This window comes from Accipiter gentilis, chromosome 27 (assembly GCF_929443795.1).
Source record: "Accipiter gentilis chromosome 27, bAccGen1.1, whole genome shotgun sequence".
Lineage (NCBI taxonomy): Eukaryota > Metazoa > Chordata > Aves > Accipitriformes > Accipitridae > Astur > Astur gentilis.
Genome location: NC_064906.1, coordinates 3,695,917 through 3,716,299, shown reverse-complemented (window position 1 = coordinate 3,716,299; position 20,383 = coordinate 3,695,917). Strand labels below are relative to the sequence as shown.

General features: G+C 39.8%; 2 protein-coding genes across 9 annotated transcripts in view; one reads left to right on the top strand and one right to left on the bottom strand.

The window, feature by feature from the left end:
• The window catches only part of PTPN2 (protein tyrosine phosphatase non-receptor type 2), a 38,685-nt gene extending 30,076 nt beyond the window's left edge, over positions 1 to 8,609 (top strand). The window contains exons 8-10 of one of the 2 annotated variants that reach the window (XM_049830542.1): positions 1,871 to 2,061; positions 3,690 to 3,791; positions 8,303 to 8,609. In XM_049830542.1, the coding sequence (XP_049686499.1) occupies positions 1,871 to 2,061; positions 3,690 to 3,791; positions 8,303 to 8,324 (315 nt within the window). In that variant the 3' untranslated portion in view covers positions 8,325 to 8,609. Of the gene's footprint in view, positions 1 to 1,870; positions 2,062 to 3,689; positions 3,894 to 8,302 lie in introns of both variants that reach the window. The other variant, XM_049830541.1, reaches the window with a different exon arrangement.
• PSMG2 (proteasome assembly chaperone 2) lies at positions 1,086 to 20,375 on the bottom strand. 7 transcript variants are annotated; one of them, XR_007509816.1, is made up of 10 exons: positions 20,235 to 20,375; positions 18,740 to 18,911; positions 17,875 to 17,933; positions 16,916 to 17,034; positions 15,405 to 15,578; positions 14,063 to 14,183; positions 13,485 to 13,633; positions 12,082 to 12,158; positions 11,280 to 11,449; positions 1,086 to 1,673 (listed from the first exon to the last, which is right to left on the bottom strand). XR_007509816.1 is itself a non-coding variant. In XM_049830544.1 (8 exons), the coding sequence occupies exons 1-7, from the start codon at positions 20,304 to 20,306 to the stop codon at positions 13,541 to 13,543; spliced, it is 810 nt and encodes a 269-aa protein (XP_049686501.1). In that variant the 5' UTR covers positions 20,307 to 20,375; the 3' UTR covers positions 1,086 to 1,673; positions 13,523 to 13,540. The 7 variants fall into 7 exon arrangements, 2 of the variants coding, with proteins under 2 accessions (XP_049686501.1, XP_049686500.1); XR_007509817.1 differs by having other exon boundaries at positions 11,290 to 11,449; XR_007509815.1 differs by lacking the exon at positions 1,086 to 1,673 and adding an exon at positions 6,315 to 6,346.
• Between the last annotated feature and the right edge of the window lie 8 nt (positions 20,376 to 20,383).

Sequence of the window (20,383 nt, the reverse complement as noted above, 5' to 3'; positions counted from 1 at the left end):
TTTGTGGCTTTGAAAGGACAAAGAAGGTTGAATTCCTTAGATCCGTAGATGTGCTTTGCAGACAGAGAACAAGAATGTTATAGTTTTGTACTGAAACTTGTAAATCCAAAAACTGTATCTGACATTCACCTGATTAAGTCAGCTGAACATCCTAACATGCCTTTCTGTTGTGGCCCTTCATTCCAAGAGGCAGTACAGGCCTTAAGTCTAGCTTCCCTGCACAGGCATTTTGGTTATAATTTTAAGGACAATTGTAATCTTAAATCGCATTTCATCACTTCTTCGTTTCTTCCAGCCATAATTTCACAAGATACAGTATAGTACTTCAGTTCCCAAGATACGCTTTTGTTGTTCTTTTTGTAAAGTTGCAGGTACTGTCATAAAATGGCAAAGGTGATTTAGCAACACAACCCTCCGTGTCTGTCTGCTCCAAGCTGTACATTATTTTACCAGTCCTGCCATTCATGTAGTCTTGTCATAGATATTTAAACTTAAAATTACCAGCCATTTGATCTGTTGTTATTATATGTTTAAAATAGAATTCTTGGTAGGAAATTCCTTCTGTGTGACAAGAGTAGTAGAATTGTCTCTGGTTTCAGTTCTTCCTGTGTGGCTTATCACTCCAGATTAAATCAGTATTCATCTTAGTCAGCAACTATATCTTCCAAAAGGCCTTTTTCCATGACAGTAAGAGGGAGCTGCTACATGGATTTCCATTTGTTAGAGGCTGTTTCTTTTTTGGGTTTTGTTTCTTTAAGACAAAATTCTCTGTTTAAGACAAAACAAAGAAAACCTCTGACAGTGAAGTGTCTTGTGCATGAAGACTCCCTTTGTGAATTCCAGATCTGTAGTGGAAGCTCCTCTGCAATGGAGGAGTTGGTTCATTGTTAAAGCTCGTTCTGCCAGCAGTTCATCTATAAGTAGCTGGGTTTTTTGACATCACTTTCCAAGTTTGATATTTAGTTTAGACCGGCAGTCTTGAATTCATTCCACAGATGAGAATCTAACACTTACTTTGTGAAAGTCAATTTTCAGTTCATCTTCCTTATCATAGACATTTAAAAGTAGCTGATTTTTTTTCCCCCCCCCCAAGGTATTCTGTATCTTTACAGGCTGGCTGATCTGTGTGAGGAAAGAACTGATTGGGGTTTTTTAGGGGCGGTTCTTTTCCTCCTTGTTACTTTTCTAGTTTTCTTCTACCTTTCTAGTCTAGAAATCCTTCAGACTATTGATCATTAGGACAGAGATCTAGCAAACCAGTTTTACTTCTGATTTTTTTTTTATTTTATTTTTTATTCCTTCCATCTAATTTCAGATTAATTCTCAAAAAAAGGTGAATATCTGTTTTATGATAGCAGTAGATCTCTGGGCTAATGGACCACTAGATGAAATAGTAGGTCATGACTTTGGCGTAAATAACCCTAGATTTTTTTCATTGGTGTTGCAAATTTTTCCAGTTCTCTCTTTTTAGGCAGTTCTTGCACGCAAGCTCCTACTGTCTTTTGGAGCCATGAAAGGTAACAGCACAGCGTAGGCCCATAAAGAGTAGAGAGAGATGGAAAGTGCTGGACAATGAAGGACTTCACAAGCCAAGTTCCTTCCTCATTGTGGAGCTACTGTGGACAGTACAAACCCCGAAGTTAGTGGCCTCATACCTTCACAGTAGCATCATCCTGGAGAAATATAAAAAGGGATCATTGTTGGAAAGGACGCATCTTCACCTAACCTTATTTCTTCATTGAGCAAATCTTTTTTTTTTCCTAGTAGTTCCTTTAATCTACTTCTTTGACTCTTTTGTTGGAAGACATCTTGGGCAAAGAGGACCTTCAGTGTTAGGGGAGTGTTTGAAATATGTTTTCCTTCTTTGCAGAAACGGTGGAAGGAGCTTTCTAAGGAGGACCAAGCACCAAGTTCTGAGCAGTCTCCTCCACACCCAAACAAAATAACCACAGAGAAGTACAATGGGAACAGCATAGGCCTGGAGAACAAAGATCAAATGGAGAAAATTAATACTGACCTATCCAATAAGGTTCAGGACATCACAGATGGAAACATTGAAAGGTAGGCAAGATGAAGAAACAATTTAGAAGGCAGATACACTCTCTTAAAAGGCTGAATGTATGCTTTTCTTATCATAAGAAAACTTCAATATCTTTCTTCAGTAGAGGGAAAGGACAGGTGGTATTTGACGGTCTTATTTAATTATTTCAAAAATACAACTTCAATTATTCCTTGTGACTAAGTTTTATTGTCTAAAGGTCAAGAGAAGAAAAACAAATGTCTCTAATTGAAGCAGCTAAATGTCATGCCTGAAAGCATTTTCCTACAGGCTGTCTGTGAACTCTATTGGGCAGTGTGAACTAGGTCCTAGAAGTGCCCAATGTAATTTGATAGTGATTTTTAAATAGAATGCTAACTTATGTTTGGAAAAATATCTGATACCTCAGAAATAAAAAGTGTTTATCACTTTCTGTATGGTGATTGAAATCTTGTCATTGAAGCCATGTGTTACCCTCTGCTCCTGTTAAATCTACCACTGTGAATAGATTTCTGTGCTTTAGCTGCATCATGTGAATTTGTCTTTCACTGTCAAGTTTGTCTGCCTCATGAGTACTAATGCCTCAGCTGTGAGCTGCTGTGTTGGGAATTACCATCTGAACCGCTGCTCCTTGAGGCGCTGTGTCACTCTGGCCTGCCTCCCCCCTGCTCCACCATCCCGCCCTGAGGGCAGCCAAACGTGGATCCATAGCCAGAGACCCGGACACTGGACTGGGGGCCATGCAGTGCAGAGGATGAGGAGGAGGCATGTCTGTCCCAAAGGGCTGCAGTCTGAGATGAGATGCCGTGGTTCAGTGTGGACAGACTGACATTCTGAAATAACAGATGTTGTGCTGAATGCCCCGACGAGTGTATCTTTCCATGTCTTTATGAGTGTTTTGAGGGAGAATGACAGCAGTTCTGTACGTGTTTGAAGGAGCCCCTCGCAAGCAGGAGCGGGGCATGGGTGCGAGTGTGGTGTTTGTGTGCTACGGCTTGGACAACCAAAGCGTTTTTTTGTGTCAGAGTTACACTTTCTTAGAGATTGTGAGGATACTCTTGGAGACAAGAATTACAAGGTGGCCCCGATAGTGTAACAACACACAACTGATTTTAAGCCTGTGTCTTTGATCAAGATGTGGTCTACAGCCTAAGATGAGCAGCATTAAATCTGCACGCAGACGTAAGTAGGTTAGGATCAATATACCAGCGAGGCTAGCATGAACTCTGCAGTGGAGGCCCACACTTAAATACTGTGAATGTTTGCACATGGTACCTGACATTGCATATAAAAGCAGCTCCCGTGCAAAAAATATCTGCTACCACGTGGGGCACTGACAGGGGTGAAAGACTAAGCTCAGATAATTAGTTCATTCTGTTGCCTGTTGAACATGTAGGTCGAGCACCACTTACATCTTTACATACGTCATTTACTTACTTCATGGGGCTTCACTGACCTGAAACTGTCCACATCAAGGTTGTTAAAACAGAATAAAGATTGCTTGGTTTACATTTTATGTACTACTGCCATATACTACTGGTGGGTTAACTATTGGGAGTGTGTTGGGAAGAGGTTTGTTTTAATATTTTAATGGCCTTTTCTCCTGTTCTACAATTTAAGATGTCCCTTTTTTTTTTTTTTTTAATTTAAGTACTGTCCGAAAACGACTGCGAGAGGATAGAAAAGCTAACACAGCACAGAAGCTGCAGCAGATGAAGCAGAAGCTAAATGAGACTGAAAGAAAAAGAAAAAGGTGGTTATACTGGAAACCTATTCTCACTAAGATTGGGTTTGGCACACTGATTTTAGTTGGCGCTTATTCTTGCTGGAAAATGTATTTTCAAGAACATTCCTTGTAAGTAAAGAGTAAGCCTGTCTGCTCCAGCAGCTAATTTTGCTGCAAATTAATGACTAGGGGTGTGACTTAAAGCAGTAAACTCCCTACACCTGGAATGGGTACAGACCGTTACGTACAATAGAGAAGTGATGTAAACTTGATCCTATGTCAACATCTCAGGACTTTCCACTGCAGGTACTTACAAAAGTGAACTGTTGCCCCCCAGCAAAGTTGGTTTTTGTTTCTATGAGCAGGTACAAACTTGCTCCAACTGTTTATACACTTTTTAAAATGGTGTTCTACCAGATCCTAAGCAAACCCTGAACCACAGAGGTTTAGCTACTGAAGGCTGTCTGGATTTAAATTTACATGCCTGACATAAGCAATAAACAGTGTTGTATCATTGACATTATTAATGCAAAGAAGTTATCCTTAAATGTGTGTAATGTGTAATGTACTAGTGACATGAACATAAACATTTTATATTCTTATGACCTAGGATAAATATATTTTATAATTGCATATTTAATCTTTTTGTAGTTCACTGTACTTTTAAAGCTCAGTTTGTACAAATTTCTGACCAAAAAGAATTTGATTTTGAAACTAAATGTAATTATAATTTGTGCATGACAATATTAGTGCAACCATTCCCCGTATTTTGACTCTCCACTTTATGATATGAGCAGCTAGGGGTCTGAAGGAGCACTTACCAATTTCTACTCTGTTAATTTGCATTCCTTATTTATTTTTTTGTAGTTTTCATTATTTAAGTAAGGCTTGGAAATTCGATATTTTTTTAATACGGCTTTTGAGAACTTAGCCCCCACTGAAAAGCATACTGTTGATTAATGTATTCAGAGTTCAACTACTGTTTGAAGGCCAACATTGTTAAAGTTCTGACATTCCATTAAATGTGAAACGTAATGTTTTGTGTGTCTATAGATTCTAATTGCTAGAAAGAATAAAATTCATTCATCAGTAATAGGTGTAGAAAGCACATCAAAGGAAACTGTAGCTGGACTTCCAAAGGTGGTTGTAGTAGAAAACAAATGTTGGTAGTGTTCTCCTGTACCCAGTATGTTCAGCTGCATGAGCCACTTCCGTAACTTCACAAAGCCCAGAACTGCTTTTCAGGTTCCCCAGCACTGTTTTAGAGTGGTATGACTTAAAACACTTAATGACTAGTATGTGAGGAATTCCTAGGCTACAGTCACTTTAAAATTATTCAGCACTCCCTTTCCACTAGTTGGGTGATAACACTTTCTAAATGCTATCGTATGTGGCTGTATGTAGCTTGCTGTCATTCAGGTTGAGACCTAATAATTTGTAGTATTGGACTGCACTTTGAAACCTGGATGTTATTTATTCAAGCATTGCCTTGCTGGCCAACTTCAGAGAAGTTGTGTTTTCTCCCTCCATTTTCCTAGCTTGGTTGTTTTCTGTTGGGTATGGGGTTTGGGGGGCGGTTCTTTCTGCCCCCGTCCGTCCCCCCCTTGTCTTTTTGTCAAGCGTTTCTTGGATTTACTACTGAAAAATACTAAAAGAGCCAGACAATGACTTTGCTCCTTATCCAAAGGAATTAACTTGAAAGGTTTCCAGTATGTTCAAGCTTAGTAGTAACATACCAGGCATGGGTCACAAATAGCCTGATGTTTACTACGCAAAGCTGAGTTGAGTTTACTCTTTGAAATTCTCATTTCACAATAGCTAATACTGTTTTGGACTACTCTGTTTATATAGTAAACAAATGCTTAAGGGTCCAGATAGGGAAAACAAGTGTAGTTTCACACAGTTCTGAATTTGGGAAATTGTGCGTCAGTAAAATGAGACAGTTTGTCCTGTGGCATTACTGACTGACTGTACAGCTCTAATTTACTGACGGCTGTGACACAGTATAGGCAGGCAGCTTATGTATTTTAAGACATGTCACAATTTTTACAACCACAGTAACTCTTTTAGCCAACAAGAGGCTTGGCAAAAGATTCTTTTTCTTTCAATTGAGAAGACAGGTTTTTCAGTATCACCTATAACTGATAGTAGGTGTAAATGTGTGTGCCTTATAAAAGTTACTTTGGTTATGGAAAAAACCATGGAATGTAATTAGATGCTTTTGTAACATAAATACTCCAGATTTTATTCTGAATACTTAAAAGCAGCTAAGGAAAAAGTGCAGGCAAAACCTTGACTGAAATCACACTGTCATTTGTTGCCTTTCTGTTTGCCTGAGAAAGATTTTCCCGGGCCACCAGTATCCTACAGACACAGAGCTCTAACTGTGTCTTGTCAAGCTGTCACTTGGATTTTTTTCTTGATTCCATCTTCTAAATGCTGGCTCTTCTGTTTTCTCGATCCTGAGCAGGCATTCCTCTTTTCTGGGTGGGACAGTGTGGGAGCGGGCCATTTTGCATCCCCTCACACTCTGTTACCTTTTTTGATGCAATAAAGCAGGACTTTCACTTTCAACAGCCGATCTGTAAAAAAATTGGTTTGGTTCTATGATTGGAAGTGTCTTGAGAGCCTTAACTCCGAACCAATACAAGTCTTGGACAAAACTATTTTGTACAGCGAATTGACCATGACAGTATGAGAATAGGAAGGCAAATACTAGATCTCTTGGTATGTCCCAGGAGATAATTAGGATAAAACTCTTCTTTCTGGTCTGTCAGTAATCCTTAAAAAACAAAATCTGGGGGAGGCTTGTTCTCCTTACTGCAAACTGAGCCCTTGTGACACTTTGGGATTTAAACTTGCAGCAGTGTTGCACAAATTGGATGTTAAATAAGAACAAATATGGGCCAAAATGAACAACTGTTGACCCCAGTGACCTGTATCATAGGAAATGCTTAAAGAAAGAGTGAAAATGAAGGGTGTGCCTTCTGACCCCTCTCCAGCCCCCCCCCCAGTTTCTGGCAAGCTGCTGGCTGGCTGGTCCTGTGCTGCTTCTAAAATGCTGTTGCACTCGATTGAAAGTGTTACTGTGTTGGGTTTTCCCCGCTGTCCTGGAAGTATATCACTCAAAATATTGGATGCATAGTGGGCTTCTCTGAATTTTGTTAAACAATGTGTGACTCTCAGATGAACACTTGTGTACAAATCATGCATGTTTTTACAAAAAAAAAAAAAAATATTGCTAGCAATCCTTTGGACCTCCATTGCAAGGGGTTTGCAAACTTGGATTTAGTCCTTTAGGTTTTCTGTTTATGTTCTTGGTGCAGGGACAGCCTGCTTAGAGTGATGGTACATCTGTATTCTTCTTTAAGTGTATTAAGTAAAATACGTGAATTCAGCGTGAAATAGTGATTTGAAAGAAAATTACAGATTTATTTTACAGAAGTAAGATGTTGCAAGTGAAACAGCTTATTTTGTTAAACCTTGAGTAAAATGGTTTACTGACATCAGTTTATATCCCACTGAGAAGGGAAGAGGTGTAAATGTGTATGCCTGTATGTGTGATTAGATTGTGCAGGCAATTAAACAGCCTGGCAAGCTTTAAGTTTAACGAATGTTAAGCAAATTATTTAGTTTGCTGTTTGGCATTATAGTTAAACCTGAGTCACTTGAGGACTGCACAAGAAACTAAATTAACAATGACAAAAGAGGAACTCTTCTGCATGGCCAAGCAGCTTAAGTCAGAGGATGGGATTTGCAGAGTTGACATAACACACAGGAGTCTTCCTGGGCTTTTTTGTTTTCCCCCAGAGTTTTAGGTCAGTTTTTCATTTTTCTGTACAAAAAATAAATGTGTTCAAAATTGCACCTCTGTCTGAGTCTTTATTGAAATTGGAAGGATAAATACTTGGAGGAATTTTTTTAAAGTGTCTTAACTGATCAAAGGCGGCTGCTTTATGAATCAGTGTAGTGCTTGCAGATCTTGGAAGTGGTTTACTTGTAGTACGTTTTAAGTATCAAGGCCTTTTTCTGTGTTCCTTGGAGTAGAGCCTTCCCTTGCCCCAGAACAAAATTTCCCTTGTGGGGGTGTCTTCCTCACTAGGTGAAACCTTTGCCTAGAAACTCAGATTTCCATGCCGCTGTGCCAGGACTGGCCTACAAAGCCATGAGAGGGGATGTTAGTGTTTAGAGATGCAGCCTTCTGTAGTCCTGCTAAGGCCCAAGAGGACTTCTGCAGTGCTTGTGGTCAAACGCAGGAGTAAGTGGTTTGCTGGACTGAGACCTGTACTTGAAGCTCTCCAGCATGTATGTGCCTTATACTGCAATACAGAAATACCTTCTGAAAAGGCAACAGCTTTCCCAGGGTGCTTGCTGCAGGCAAACAGTAGTCAGTAGTTGCTACACGGAATGCATGAGAAGCTGTTTGGTGGTTATAGTGAGTTGCAAACCCACTGTCTGTTCTTAGTTCTTTTTTTTTTTTTTTTTTTCTCCCTACTGTGTACTGAATCGGTGACTTTCTTTTGCGTTGTATGTCACAGGCCGAGACTGACTGACACCTAAGCCTTCAAGACTTGTGAATATTCTGCAGCTATAAACTGCAAATTATTGACATGCAAAGCGAGACATGAACCCCTCTTCGGGAACAAAAAGTGAGGTCTGTTAAGTACCAAGAAGACCTCAGTTATCTGTTTACAGCGTAAACTGCACCGAGGGGATGAAGACCCACCAGCAGCGTGCTACTTTGCAAAACAAAATCATTTGCCATCTTGTGTTTTTATAATGCCTGTATTAATGTAGAAAGATGTAAAAGAAATAAATTAGGAAATATTTTGTTTTGTACTGCCATTCTTATTGTATTTTTATACTTTTTGGCAGCATTAAATATTTTTTTAAATTGACAATATGCTGTTGTGTGCGCATTATGTTAGGGAGAAACTGTTAAGAGCTTGTTTTGAGAAAAAAGAAATGTTTCGCCTTAAGATTTCCTGATATCCTGTCTTAACTGGAAAACATGCTTTACGCAAATATTTTCATTAATGCCAAGTATTGTAGTTTGAGCTAGGAGGAACTCTGGCACATATCTTTTGTAATATACCACTAAGCATATTGTTTTATTAATCTGACCAGTTGGTTTGGTAATCCTTCTCACATTTGCTATAAAATATGCACAAAATGTCCAGAGACACTTTGTGAAGGGAATGTCTTTTGTTGTTGATGCTTTAAAAGGAGGAAAGATGGGAAATGGGAGTGGGTGCTGAGGGCCAGGTGGAAAGCACACAGCAGCAACTGTGTCTTTAATTAAAAGGGTTTTGGATTGTGTCATCACGGTGTGTTGTATGTCTAATATTTTACTTCACATCTCCTGTCGGTGTTCACCCTGACACAGTCTGAGCAGCTGGATTGGGAAGGCGTAAATGGAATGCCACTCGAAGGAGGTCTTCTCATGGACTTAGCAGGGTTTCCAGCCCTCTACCTTCTGTAACGGAGCCCATTGAAACTCTGCACTCAATGAGGTTCTCTGACAGTTTCAGATAGACCTTAATTCACCAAAACCCTCATTTAATATGACTGTCTAGACTAGTATGTAGTGGGGTTTTATATATAATTTGTACTTTGCATATTTTTGTAACAAGTTTTTGTACAAATCATAACAGCTGCTGATAGCAAAGCATGGAAAAGGGGGGAGATCCAAGCCAACTTAAGGCTGTTTTTGCTAAAATAAGTAGCAATCGCAAATGGTAACTTGGCTTGGAGGCTCACTCATGAGAACAACTGTATTCGGTGTTGTGTTTAACTTGAAGGTGAAGCTGAATCAGAGGAGCCCCTAATGCCATTACTTGAGCTAAATACGTGCTTGATGCCATCTTGAAATCATCTACATCACCAGTCTGGTTTGTCTGAATATTTTAATTTCTTTAGATGATGAGTACTGTTCCTAGCTGATGTTAGAGGAGAAAACAACATCACAACTTGACTCAGCTTTCATTTCCTTCATGTTGGTGCAGCTGCAAGGCTGGGAGCATTCATAATGAGAGACCAAGGTCTGCCAGACTATGGCAGTAAACCCTGCTGATTACAGGAACAGAGCCTGTTTGTGCCACTGGGGCCATCTTTGGGTATGGCTTTCAGCCACTTGTGCCTTTTACCTTCAGCTATGATTTAAGTTTTCATTGTTTTTGTCCTCTGTGAATTTTGAGTAAGCGTAAGGTGTGTGACAACAGGGACTGTGTACATGCTTCATTATTTTACCTGCTGCTATCAGAGATGACTATCAAATATCTAACTGATTTGGTTTATCTTGTTGGGGTGTAGAGAGCTAAATGTACTTTGGCCCTTGTCGCACCGTGGACTTTTATAAACAAAATGCTGATTGCTTTTGGTTTTTAAGTAGTTTCCATCTACTGAGCTGCTGGACTAAATTTGATGTCAGGCTAACTTGATGAATAGGCAAAGGCGATAAAGATACAGTAGTTCCAAAACCAGAGCTTTGTTGGGTTTTATTGAGGGCTGCTTTGTGACAGCAGAAGTCTTAGCTCACTGGCCCAGGAACTTCTGAAGTGCGCTGGTTTTGTTATTTCTACACAAGGCCCCAGTTCTTGACTACTACTGGGAAAACGTACATGAAACAGTGAAGGAAAGGGAGATGCTGCCTTCTGAGAGAAAGGACAATTGAGTGTCTAACTGCAGCCTTAAAAGAAAGGGGGTTGGAAGGAGAGACTTGCAGATTTTCAAATGAAAAACCTGTGATTTGCTGGCTGCCATTTCTTTTTTTCTTTCAATCGTCATGAGAAGTGTCACAGGGCTAGTCATCTTAACAGGAGGACAAAACTGCTGCCTTGTTCTCCAGCAAGGTTTTGGCATGCAGAAGGGTAGGCAGGCAAGGTGGGGGCAGCGGTTAGATTTGCGTGTCCCACGGGCAGGTGGTAGAAGTGGCAGGCTGGGGGGAAGCAGACCTGTACCAGCACCTGCCCTAAGGGGCGAGGGGCAGCCAAGGGCAGCTGCTGCCCATGCTGCAGTGGCACCTGGAGAAGCTGCCTCCTTGTCCCGATAAAAGACTGAAAGGTCCGGAAGAGCCAGAACCGGTACCTTTTCCACAGGTAGCAGGAAAGCCTTCAGGGTTTTCTCTTTTAGAAAGTGGTCGCAGTACTGAGTGCTCCCCTTTTTTCCTTCTCCTTGAGGCTTTGCTCCACTGGGCCTCTTGAGGAAGTACTTAGCATCTATGGCTCATTTAAGAAAAATATTGTGAGGCAAATGACACCCCCTTCATTGCTTTTGTCTGATCCTTCATTCCTTCAATACTTGATTTGTCCTCTTGCTACATATACACCTCATAGTAACTTTTTAAAAGTTACAAGGAATCCTTTAGTGCTCTGTCTTTTTTCTCCTCCACTCCAGGGTATGTCTTGCTGGTCACAAGTATAAAAATATAAAGAGATACCAGTTTGAATGCACTACTGTTCAAACACAGCTTCCTCAGTTTGGAAAAGCACAGGCTTTATCTTTCCCCCGACTCACCTGAGCATACCTTGCGCAGAATCCTCTTCCTGCCCTTTTCTGCTAGCAACACAAGCTGCAGTGGTATTGTACTTGAAGAGGAACCCAAGAGGAATTGCTGCCAGCTTTGAAAGCTCATTATCGCTTCCCAATGTTTTCTTGTACTTGGCGTTCTGCTCCATGTTAAGTTTCTGATGAAAAAAATAAGCTCTGTTGCTTTTTTCTTGCTTACAGCACTTGAAGAATAGCGTCAGTATATATTTATGTCTGCAAAACGCGTTTCTATCTCACGACTTGCTCTATTCATCAGTTTTTAAACTCCAAGAAACTCCTTGCAATTGTGTCGTTTTGAAAATGTCTCCGATTGTGGCAAAGATGATGCCTGAAAGCAGCAGTCTAGCCTCTGTCACGAGGGTTTTGCTTAAGTGCTTAGTAGTTGTAGCTGCACCATCAGATAGCAGATACCCCAATTCAGATGCTGATTTTTTTATTTTTCAAATAATGAGCACTATTCTGGGGAATCTCACCTTTTTTTTTGTGCCACAGGGCCTATTATTTTTCACAATATGTTAAAAAAAATAAACTACAAAGTTTGTGGCCTGTCTGGAATGGTGAAGTCTTCATCCTTACTATCAGCAAGTAGTTTATAACCCAAGATTTAGAACACACTTTTTTTCAGTATAGCGATCCAATTGTGGACTGCTCCTTCCTAATTTTGAGCGCGCGCTACGGAAGCATTTTTACAACCGTGAATCTCTGATAACAGTAAGTATCTTGCTGGTTAAGACCACCTGTCCAACCAACAAAGGTAACATTGCCATACCTGCAAACTCCTAGCTGGAGGACGCCACAGTTTAACTCACGCTCGTTCTGAAGATCTGTGCACTCTGGAGGGAGAGACTACAACGTAATGCAGACATTGGGCAAACTCAGGGGATGAGAAGGTTGATGCAATTCTGAGCATGGAGTTCATCATAACTTTATAGAGAGTGTGGAGAATTTAGAAGAGCACCAAGTGATAAATCATAAGAACTTTAAGCCTTTTAACTGCTTGCAAATACTAGATTTCATGCCTCATACTTTCTGTTAACAGCTGAAAAGAGATGCCAGTAGTGGAAAACTGCTCATGACCACCATGGATATAAAGGTCAGTCACTCCAATGAGTAAGAACAGAGGGTAAGACTAAGAAATCTTAGTATAATTTTGTACTTTCCACTGCCTGTCTTTCTCACAAGTTGATTGCAAGATTTAGATGAAAAGGTTAAGAAGCTGTTAAAGACTATCTTAAGGGAAAGGGGGCAGGAAAGCCACCCTAGCTACTACTAGTTAACTGCATGATGGCACTTTTTAAAGTTAAAATACATCCGAGGGCTAATTTCAGTTTTCTTAGGGATCTTGCCTTTATGTTACAACGGGGAGCTTATCCAACTTAGAAATTCAAGATTTAAAATTACTGTTAAGTAAGCTGAGGTGACCACTCACTTCCAAAAGATCAAAAGGGAACATGTAGTTTTAACAACACAATAAGTACCATTACACAACTAGTGTCTCAGACTAAGCTTATAAAATACAGATATCAGACTGCCTGCTATCAGGGCAATGCTTTAATTCCTCTACATTTCAGAACACTGTATTCACCCTCCAGTCAGTCTAAGAAGGCTCAGCTACTTACAAAAGCTTTAGCGTCAGCATCTCTGCAGCCCTTGGAAGCAGAATGGAAATTACACAATGGAAGTAGACCAGAAAAGATAGAACAGGCTGCTATATCGCTTGCAGTCTCCCCAGCTGAAGCTACCACAACAGCATTGGGAAAGAAGGCAGAACTAGTCACCCCTGCGCTTTGCTTACATCACCAGGAAGGTTTTGAAAAAAAGCCAAGATCCACAGTTGACAGGGAAGAGTAGGGTTTTATCTTCATAAGAAAAATCTATGCCTGCACATCAATCTCGAGTTCTCAGGTACATTAAGAAGGTGCACCATAGGCTTTTTCTTAGCAATAACACTTAACCAAAGAAAAAGTTTTTTTAAAAAATATTTTATTAGAAAAAATTTCAACCAAAGTTATTCACTAAACAACTGTACAAAACATATTTCTTTGGTCAATTTGTGAAAGTTACCTTAATTTCTTTAGCTACCCATATCTGTGAAAGAAATTTTTCTTAAATAAAGTATTTATGTACACAACAAATTAAGCTGCTGTTGCTTGGCAATGACTATGTAATCACCTTCTCAAGGGATGTTTGAGACTGCACGTGTGACTTACAGAAGAATTCAAAACTGATCAGAAGAGTGCAGGTGGAAGACCGTTGCCAAAAAGTAAGCGCCAAGAACTTGGTATTTTCCATTGTGAACAAGTATCTGTGGAATTGTTGCTCTGCAACAAGAACAGAATAATTTTTAAGTTTTAAATAATAACAATGTAATTCTATCTCTGGCACATGTTTTAACATAACGGGCAGCATTTCAAGTGTCAGTATCATTGTGGGTTGCTTTAGGGAAGAGTACTGGAAGATCGAACTTGATCAAACCTTGACGCAATTTCCCCCCCACACTTGTCAAACAAAGGGACTGGGGTTTAGGTTTGGCTTTTCAGGTGGGGAAATTCCCAGTGAGATTTTAAACCAAAACGTATTTTTAATTTGGCATATACTTGATGACCAAAGGCCAAAATGAACCCAACCCATACATTTTTAACTTTTCTAAAATTCAGCTGAGTAACATTTTTCATGTGCTGGACTGAAGAAAAATGGAAATTACAGATAGGAAATACAAAAGCAAGATATCTAGATCAAACAGCACTTACTTCACTTTTAATTAGCTGGAGCCATTCATTAAGATAGTTAACAAGAGCAAATGCATCAGGGATGTTGTCCCCTTCTGAGCAGAATTTCAGAAGAACTGCCATTTGGATTCCTTTTGAACAGCTGCAACAAAAATAAGCAGGCATTTCTATTTCTTGTCTAAATCCAGAACACTTACATTTATGTATTAAGAGCAAAACAAACTGCATATGGCTTGTTACAAAAAAAACAAACCCAAACAAAAAGTAAAAATGTATGCGTATACATAGATTATTTTTTTTTTCCCTCTCCAGACTTCCTTGCTTGCATTTTCACATTTCATGTTCTTTTTCTTAGTCTTGAATTTGTTCTTTGCTTTGTGAGGCAGGAATCCTCGGTCATGGAAGAGTTACTCAGGGCCTCTTTTACATACTTAGTTTGCATTTTTGTGCTGGCGGGGCATTTATACAGATCCTTTGATACAATCACTCCTTATCTTTCTGTGTATTTCAAACAGCAGTTTTGCAGGCTGCATGTTACTACTTTAGTCACAATATTCCCATTTTTTCATTTAGATATTAATATTATTATTTTTTAAAAATTTTTTTTTCCCTAAAGTCCTGGGAGGTCTTTTCTTTGGCATTTGTATGCTGTTTCCATACCAAAGTCAATACAAAGGTAAGCACGATATTAATAAGTCCTGCTGTTGGATGCAACAGTTTGGACAGGTGCCAAAAACAATAGCTTAAAAAAAAATAAAAGTGAATTTTCCACCTGACACTTACAAACACCTTTTGCAGAGCTAACAAACACAGTTGTACCATAATGAGCAAGTACTACTATCCAAAATTTGAAACTCCGACATGCTTTCAGCACAACTTCTGATGCACATACCTTTTAACAAAACCACCACATCTAATTGTTTGCTGGCCCTGAAATCTTAACTCTTCCTTAGTGCTCAGAATTTTTTTTGTAACAACTGATGATGGAACTATTTGTCACAGGAAACAGTTTTAGTTAAAGTATCACAAGTATAGGAATTTTACTATTTACAAATTCCGGTTTGCATAAAATCAGATACCAGATTAATCACGATCTTAACCGTAAAGGCTTTATTATTTTCCTTTAGCCCACTCACTTATATTTTTATCATATTTTAACTTTATGATGCAGAATTCCCTATTTTTTTCCCCTCTTAATTATGGGCTTGATCTGGAAGAAGTTCTATTCCTACAAAACCCTTCTCTATGAAAAGAGGGACCTTTCTTTTCCTATAACATAGTGGTTTAAAAGATAATCTTACCCATATACTAAAAAAAAAAAAGACTTCTGACACATTTGCATGCTTATCTTTGGGCAACTCACCTCTCAGTAAATAATAGTTTTGTGATGCCACCTCCAGGAATATGTAGAACTTTTTCTGTATCATTTATTCCAGGGTAAGCTGCTATTTTTTCCATTTCTTTCCAGCTTAGCTCCTGCATAAGGCCTCCAATTGCTTTCTCAAGATCAGGTGTAAGTAGGTAGCGTAGTGGTGTCCTAGAAACAAATCAAGAATACATTCAGTCTGACAATAAAACACACTACTAATGTTATTACTCGTGACAGAAAGAAGCTGCAAGCATTGAGGACATCACACCTGCAATAAAGAATCGCATTAATATTCCCTTCCTCCTCAAATCAAAGTTAAAAAGTAGTCTGTGGCCTCAAAACAGTACAAACTACTCAACTTTCTGCCACAAATAGAACTAAGGTACCCTCTTTTTAGAGGCTCAAATGACTGGCAAGTACCAGATACATAAGCACATAAATTGGAGAACTGCTTATGGTTGTTAAAATGATTTACAAATAAAATGTGCTTTTTCTTCCTTCAGATAGGAGGTGATTAATTTAAGATTTGTTAGGGTAAACTTGGACTTCACCGTGATACGGTATTTTTAATAAGCTCCCACTACAAATATATGCAGGCTTCAGTCAAGTTTAAGTGTTTTCTGAATGCACTACCTTCACTCTTTAGTCAATCTGCTATAAGAGAGTTACTCTGTGGTGCTGAGGCAGGGACTGGGGGTGCGCACACGTGCCTGTGTGTGTTAAATCACCACAACTTATGACTCGGACCACATTGAATGACGGTCAGTCCCTCTCATTTCATTCTGTGTTAGCTGGCCATTCTGCAACTGTATGCAAATATCACTGCTAACTCTATCTGGGACGTACGTGGACCTAAACCTCCTATAAGGCCCTACACATTTATAGTCTGAGGGTAACAATTGCTCTTTTGCAAAAACACTGATTTTTGTTTGTGTTAAATCACCAATTATGATGTCCTCAATCAGCCAGTAATGCTTGTTTTTTAAAGGGGTAATATCTAGTAAGAGTACATATAGTCTGAACCTTGCAGTTGCCTCTCAGCAAACAAGAATTGATAACTTCCTATAAAAAAAAGAATGACAACTTACTATACTGGAGAAAACTTTCAAAATGCAGAATAATGAAGAAGAGATAAGAAACTAACCAATATTCTAATTAACTGTTAAAAATCTAATCTGTGATCTGTGTGTTAGGAGCTAATCCCTGACATTGCTTGCAGGCACAAGAAATTAAGTTAAAACTGAGGCTCTGTTACCTGACAGTGCAGGCCAAGTGCAATTTACCTACAGCTTACTATTTGCTCAGTGCTTTCGACAGTAGTCACTAACAAAGTTCAGAGACTAATCCTGTATAACATAATGTTTTAATAGGATATTAAGTATTTTATGATCTATGTACACAGCCAAGCAAAAGAACCCTGCCAGAAGTACTCAGTAGAGGGAAATATGTCAGTTTGTCAAAAAGAAGAGAAACATTACTTAGGTCTTTTAATGACACAAACATACCCAAGCAGTTGCTCATCATCGCGCTGGTATGCATGGCTGCTAGACAGAAGAACGATTCTGGCACATTTGCTACTTTTCACCCAAGAAAGCAGTGTTTGACAGAATGGCCTGTACTTGTTCTTTATGCAAAGACAGAAGAAAAAAAAGTGAAAAATATATTGTGTCCTTAAAAAAAAGCCAAAAGCCAACAATACTAGGTGTTAAATATAATGTTTAGCAGTGATGTTAATTTTTCTCCATATCCATTTAGACTTCAGCTTCAGATATATTTTTAAAAAACATAGGACTGCTCTGGATGTTTAGTTAATCAAAACTACAAGTATAATGATAAAAATTATCATTAAGACCATGTTAACAACAACAGTACCATCTGTTTTGTGTGCCATTAATACCAATGGAAAAAACTTTAGAGTAAGATGGGATGGTAGGATCTCACAGTATTTTTTCACACTTTGAACTGCTAAAAACCGCAGCACAAAATTTTTTCTGCTTATTTTAAATTACAGCCACTGTCCAGTTAATGAGTAATTCTAAATTCTTCATTTTTTACATAATGAATGCAGTTTAAATGAATATAGAACACTAAAATAAGTAAATTGGAGTGACACTGAATATTAAGCTATTGCAGTAGAAGAACCCATAAAAACAATAAATGTAGAGAAAAAAAAAAAAAGACAAAACCCAGACCATTTTGTATTTTCAAGACTGTGAATAACTAAAGATGTATTTACACTAAAATCTACCAATATAGGTGGGCTGTTACAGGGCTTGGAAAAAAACCACAAACCCCAACCCTCAGTGAATGCAGAAGTCAGTTTTTGTCAGCTAAAACTGTATCAACTGCAGAAGTTGTTACAGCACAAAGCAGAAAAATATTTCTGCTAGGCCACTTAAAGTATTTGACAGCAGAACTATTCAAACTGAATAATGAAGTAAGAACAATCAATGAACATACCTACCTTTATAAAAGGTGATCTGATCTGCAGAACTACAAGTTTCTTTGAAGGTAACGAATACACTACAAGAAGAAGAAAGCAAGAAAGAGATCTGGGTTTAGAAGTATCCAGATTTATCCAATTTACAAACTTCAGGATAGTAAACCTTTCAACTATCAATTCATATGGGAAAGCGTGACACTATTCACAGCGTTAAAAATACGTAGTGTTGTGCGTTGTCTTCATTGGACTTAATTTTGCTAAATTCAAAGGACTGAATGAAGAAAAATATATGAAGATCTGCTTCCTGTAATGATTCAGATAATCTATGAAAGATTGACAGATTATTCTGAGATTTCCATGTTTTAAGAGGAAAAAAAAAAAAAGAAATGCAATGATCAACGTAGGGAAAGAAACTAAAAATTTGAAGTGGGGACAGGGAGAAACACCACATAAGGAAAAAGGCAAACATAGGTGGAGAGGAAGGAAGAAGAGAGAATATCCTTCCACACCAGAAATTCAGCTTGTATTCCAGTAGTTTACTGTAAGTATGTGCACACTGCATGTTGCTTTGGCTTAGAACCACAGAGAGTTTTGGCTGCACTGTATAATATGGTTGAAATTCAACATTTCTTACTGGTTCCATATGTCAAACTTGTTATCCAAAATAACAATAGTAACAGTTTCCTCCGTGAAGCGTAAATACGTTCTTACCTGTAAGTTACTGAAGTGGTTATTGCTGACCTTAGTTTAAACATTGTTCACATAAGCAAAATGTAACAACAACAAAAAAAGTAAATGTGACATTCTTGCACCGTATGCAGTTTGCAAATACATTCAGCGTTCAATACCACCAGCATTTATACTCAGCTTCATTGAATATACCCACCTTCAGCATTTATACTCAGCTCCATTGAATTTTCTTCTGCTGTTGCATATGGATTATTTCCAACCATTGGCACCAGGCAATCAGTGTAAAAGTAACCAACTTTAGTCATGTCAAGCGTGGAAATCACTAGATCTATTGCCAGTTGACCAACATTTCCCACTGACACTGCTGGCTGAAGTAACAGAAGTAACTGAATTACAGTGTGTTTTATGGACAATACGAGATGCTCTTCAAATAGTGAAAGTTTAAATTACTTCAATTCTGGTCAAACATAATTTCTGAAGTAATAATCTTCTGACAAAGGTGACTACGTCTTAACAGATTACTAATACAGGCATTGGTCCCTGTCCCACAAAAACATCCTGACCATTTCTGTGAATAATCCTGTCTCACTATAAACTTAAAGGCTTGGAAACTTGTCTCCTCCCTCTCTTTTTTTTTGGATACAGAGTAGATAAGTGTCACTCCAATGACTAAGGCTGAGACTGGCAGGCCTGAAGTGACACCTAATGGTAAAGTTAATACTACATATTAAACCTGTGTATCTCAGCTTGGCTCATCTACAAGAGTAGATTGTTCTTTATCTTTTAAGGACAAAAATACTAAGGGTCATCTTGGATTCATTTTATAGGAATTATCACCAGTTATCACCAATCGGGGCTGATACCGGCCTAATCTGATGGCACCAAAAATCAAGAGCTTGTGTCCTTCTACAGAAACTCCTACAGGAAGAAAACAGTAAAATTTTCGCTTGCTTCCCTCTACTTTATAAGCAAGTCTGTGTCTACGAATTGCTGCTGCCACCAGCTGCAGAAACACACCGAATTTGACGCTGATGAGCTCGCGGTGAAAGAGGACGCAGCAGCAGCACCGACAGAGCGTCAGGACCAACCGGCTGGTATCCAGCAGCCAGCTGTGACTCCCAGACACAGAAACCAGCCGAGGTCTATTTCCTCTGGCTGGTCAGCTGATGGGGAACGACTTCCCGTGCAGCCTGCAGAGTCATCGCGGGCCGCGCAGCCCTCAGTGCAAGGTGATAAGACTACCTTTAAGTAATACACTAAAGGGACCCACTAGCTTGACAGGAGCAAAAAAAACACGGGGGGGGGGGGTGGGGGTGGAGGAGGGAGACGTTGACGGAAACGGAAGAGACCGCACCAAGCTTTGCTGGAAACGGCTCTGGGAAGGACGCCTGCAAATCCTCTTTTACTCGGCAAAACATCCGACAAATGTACACACGGGCGCTGCAACCGCCCGCGGCCGAGCACCCAGGGCCGGCCCCCGGCCGGAGGAGAGAGAAAGACCGAAGCGCCCCGGCCCTCCCGCCCCACAGGCGCAGGCGAGCCGGGCAGACAAGCCCCTGCCCGCGCCCCACAGAGGAGAGAGAAGCCGCCTGCCCCTCTCGCCCGCTCCGGAGTGCCCCCGTTGGGGCAGCGCCCCCTGAAGCCCACCGAGGGCGGGAGGCGGGGGGCGTGTAAGCAGGAGCGCGACTTACCATGAGCAGAGTGAAGCCTTTAAAGTCGGAGCCGGCGGAGCCGCCGCCGCCACGGTCGCAAGGAACAAACATGCCGGCCGCGAAAGAACGGGCGCTGCGCCGCTCTCCTCAGCGGGGCGGGGGAGGGGGTGTGGAAACGGCCGTCAGCG

What these genes read in the sequence shown, in the direction of transcription:
- PSMG2 (XM_049830544.1), bottom strand. Translation starts at nt 20,306, where the DNA reads ATGTTTGTTCCTTGCGACCGTGGCGGCGGCGGCTCCGCCGGCTCCGAC. An exon ending in GCTGAGTATAAATGCTGAAG is followed by an intron (nt 17,934 to 18,739) that starts GTGGGTATATTC and finishes TTCTTCTTGTAG; the next exon opens with TGTATTCGTTACCTTCAAAG. An exon ending in TCAGATCACCTTTTATAAAG is followed by an intron (nt 17,035 to 17,874) that starts GTAGGTATGTTC and finishes CTTTGCATAAAG; the next exon opens with AACAAGTACAGGCCATTCTG.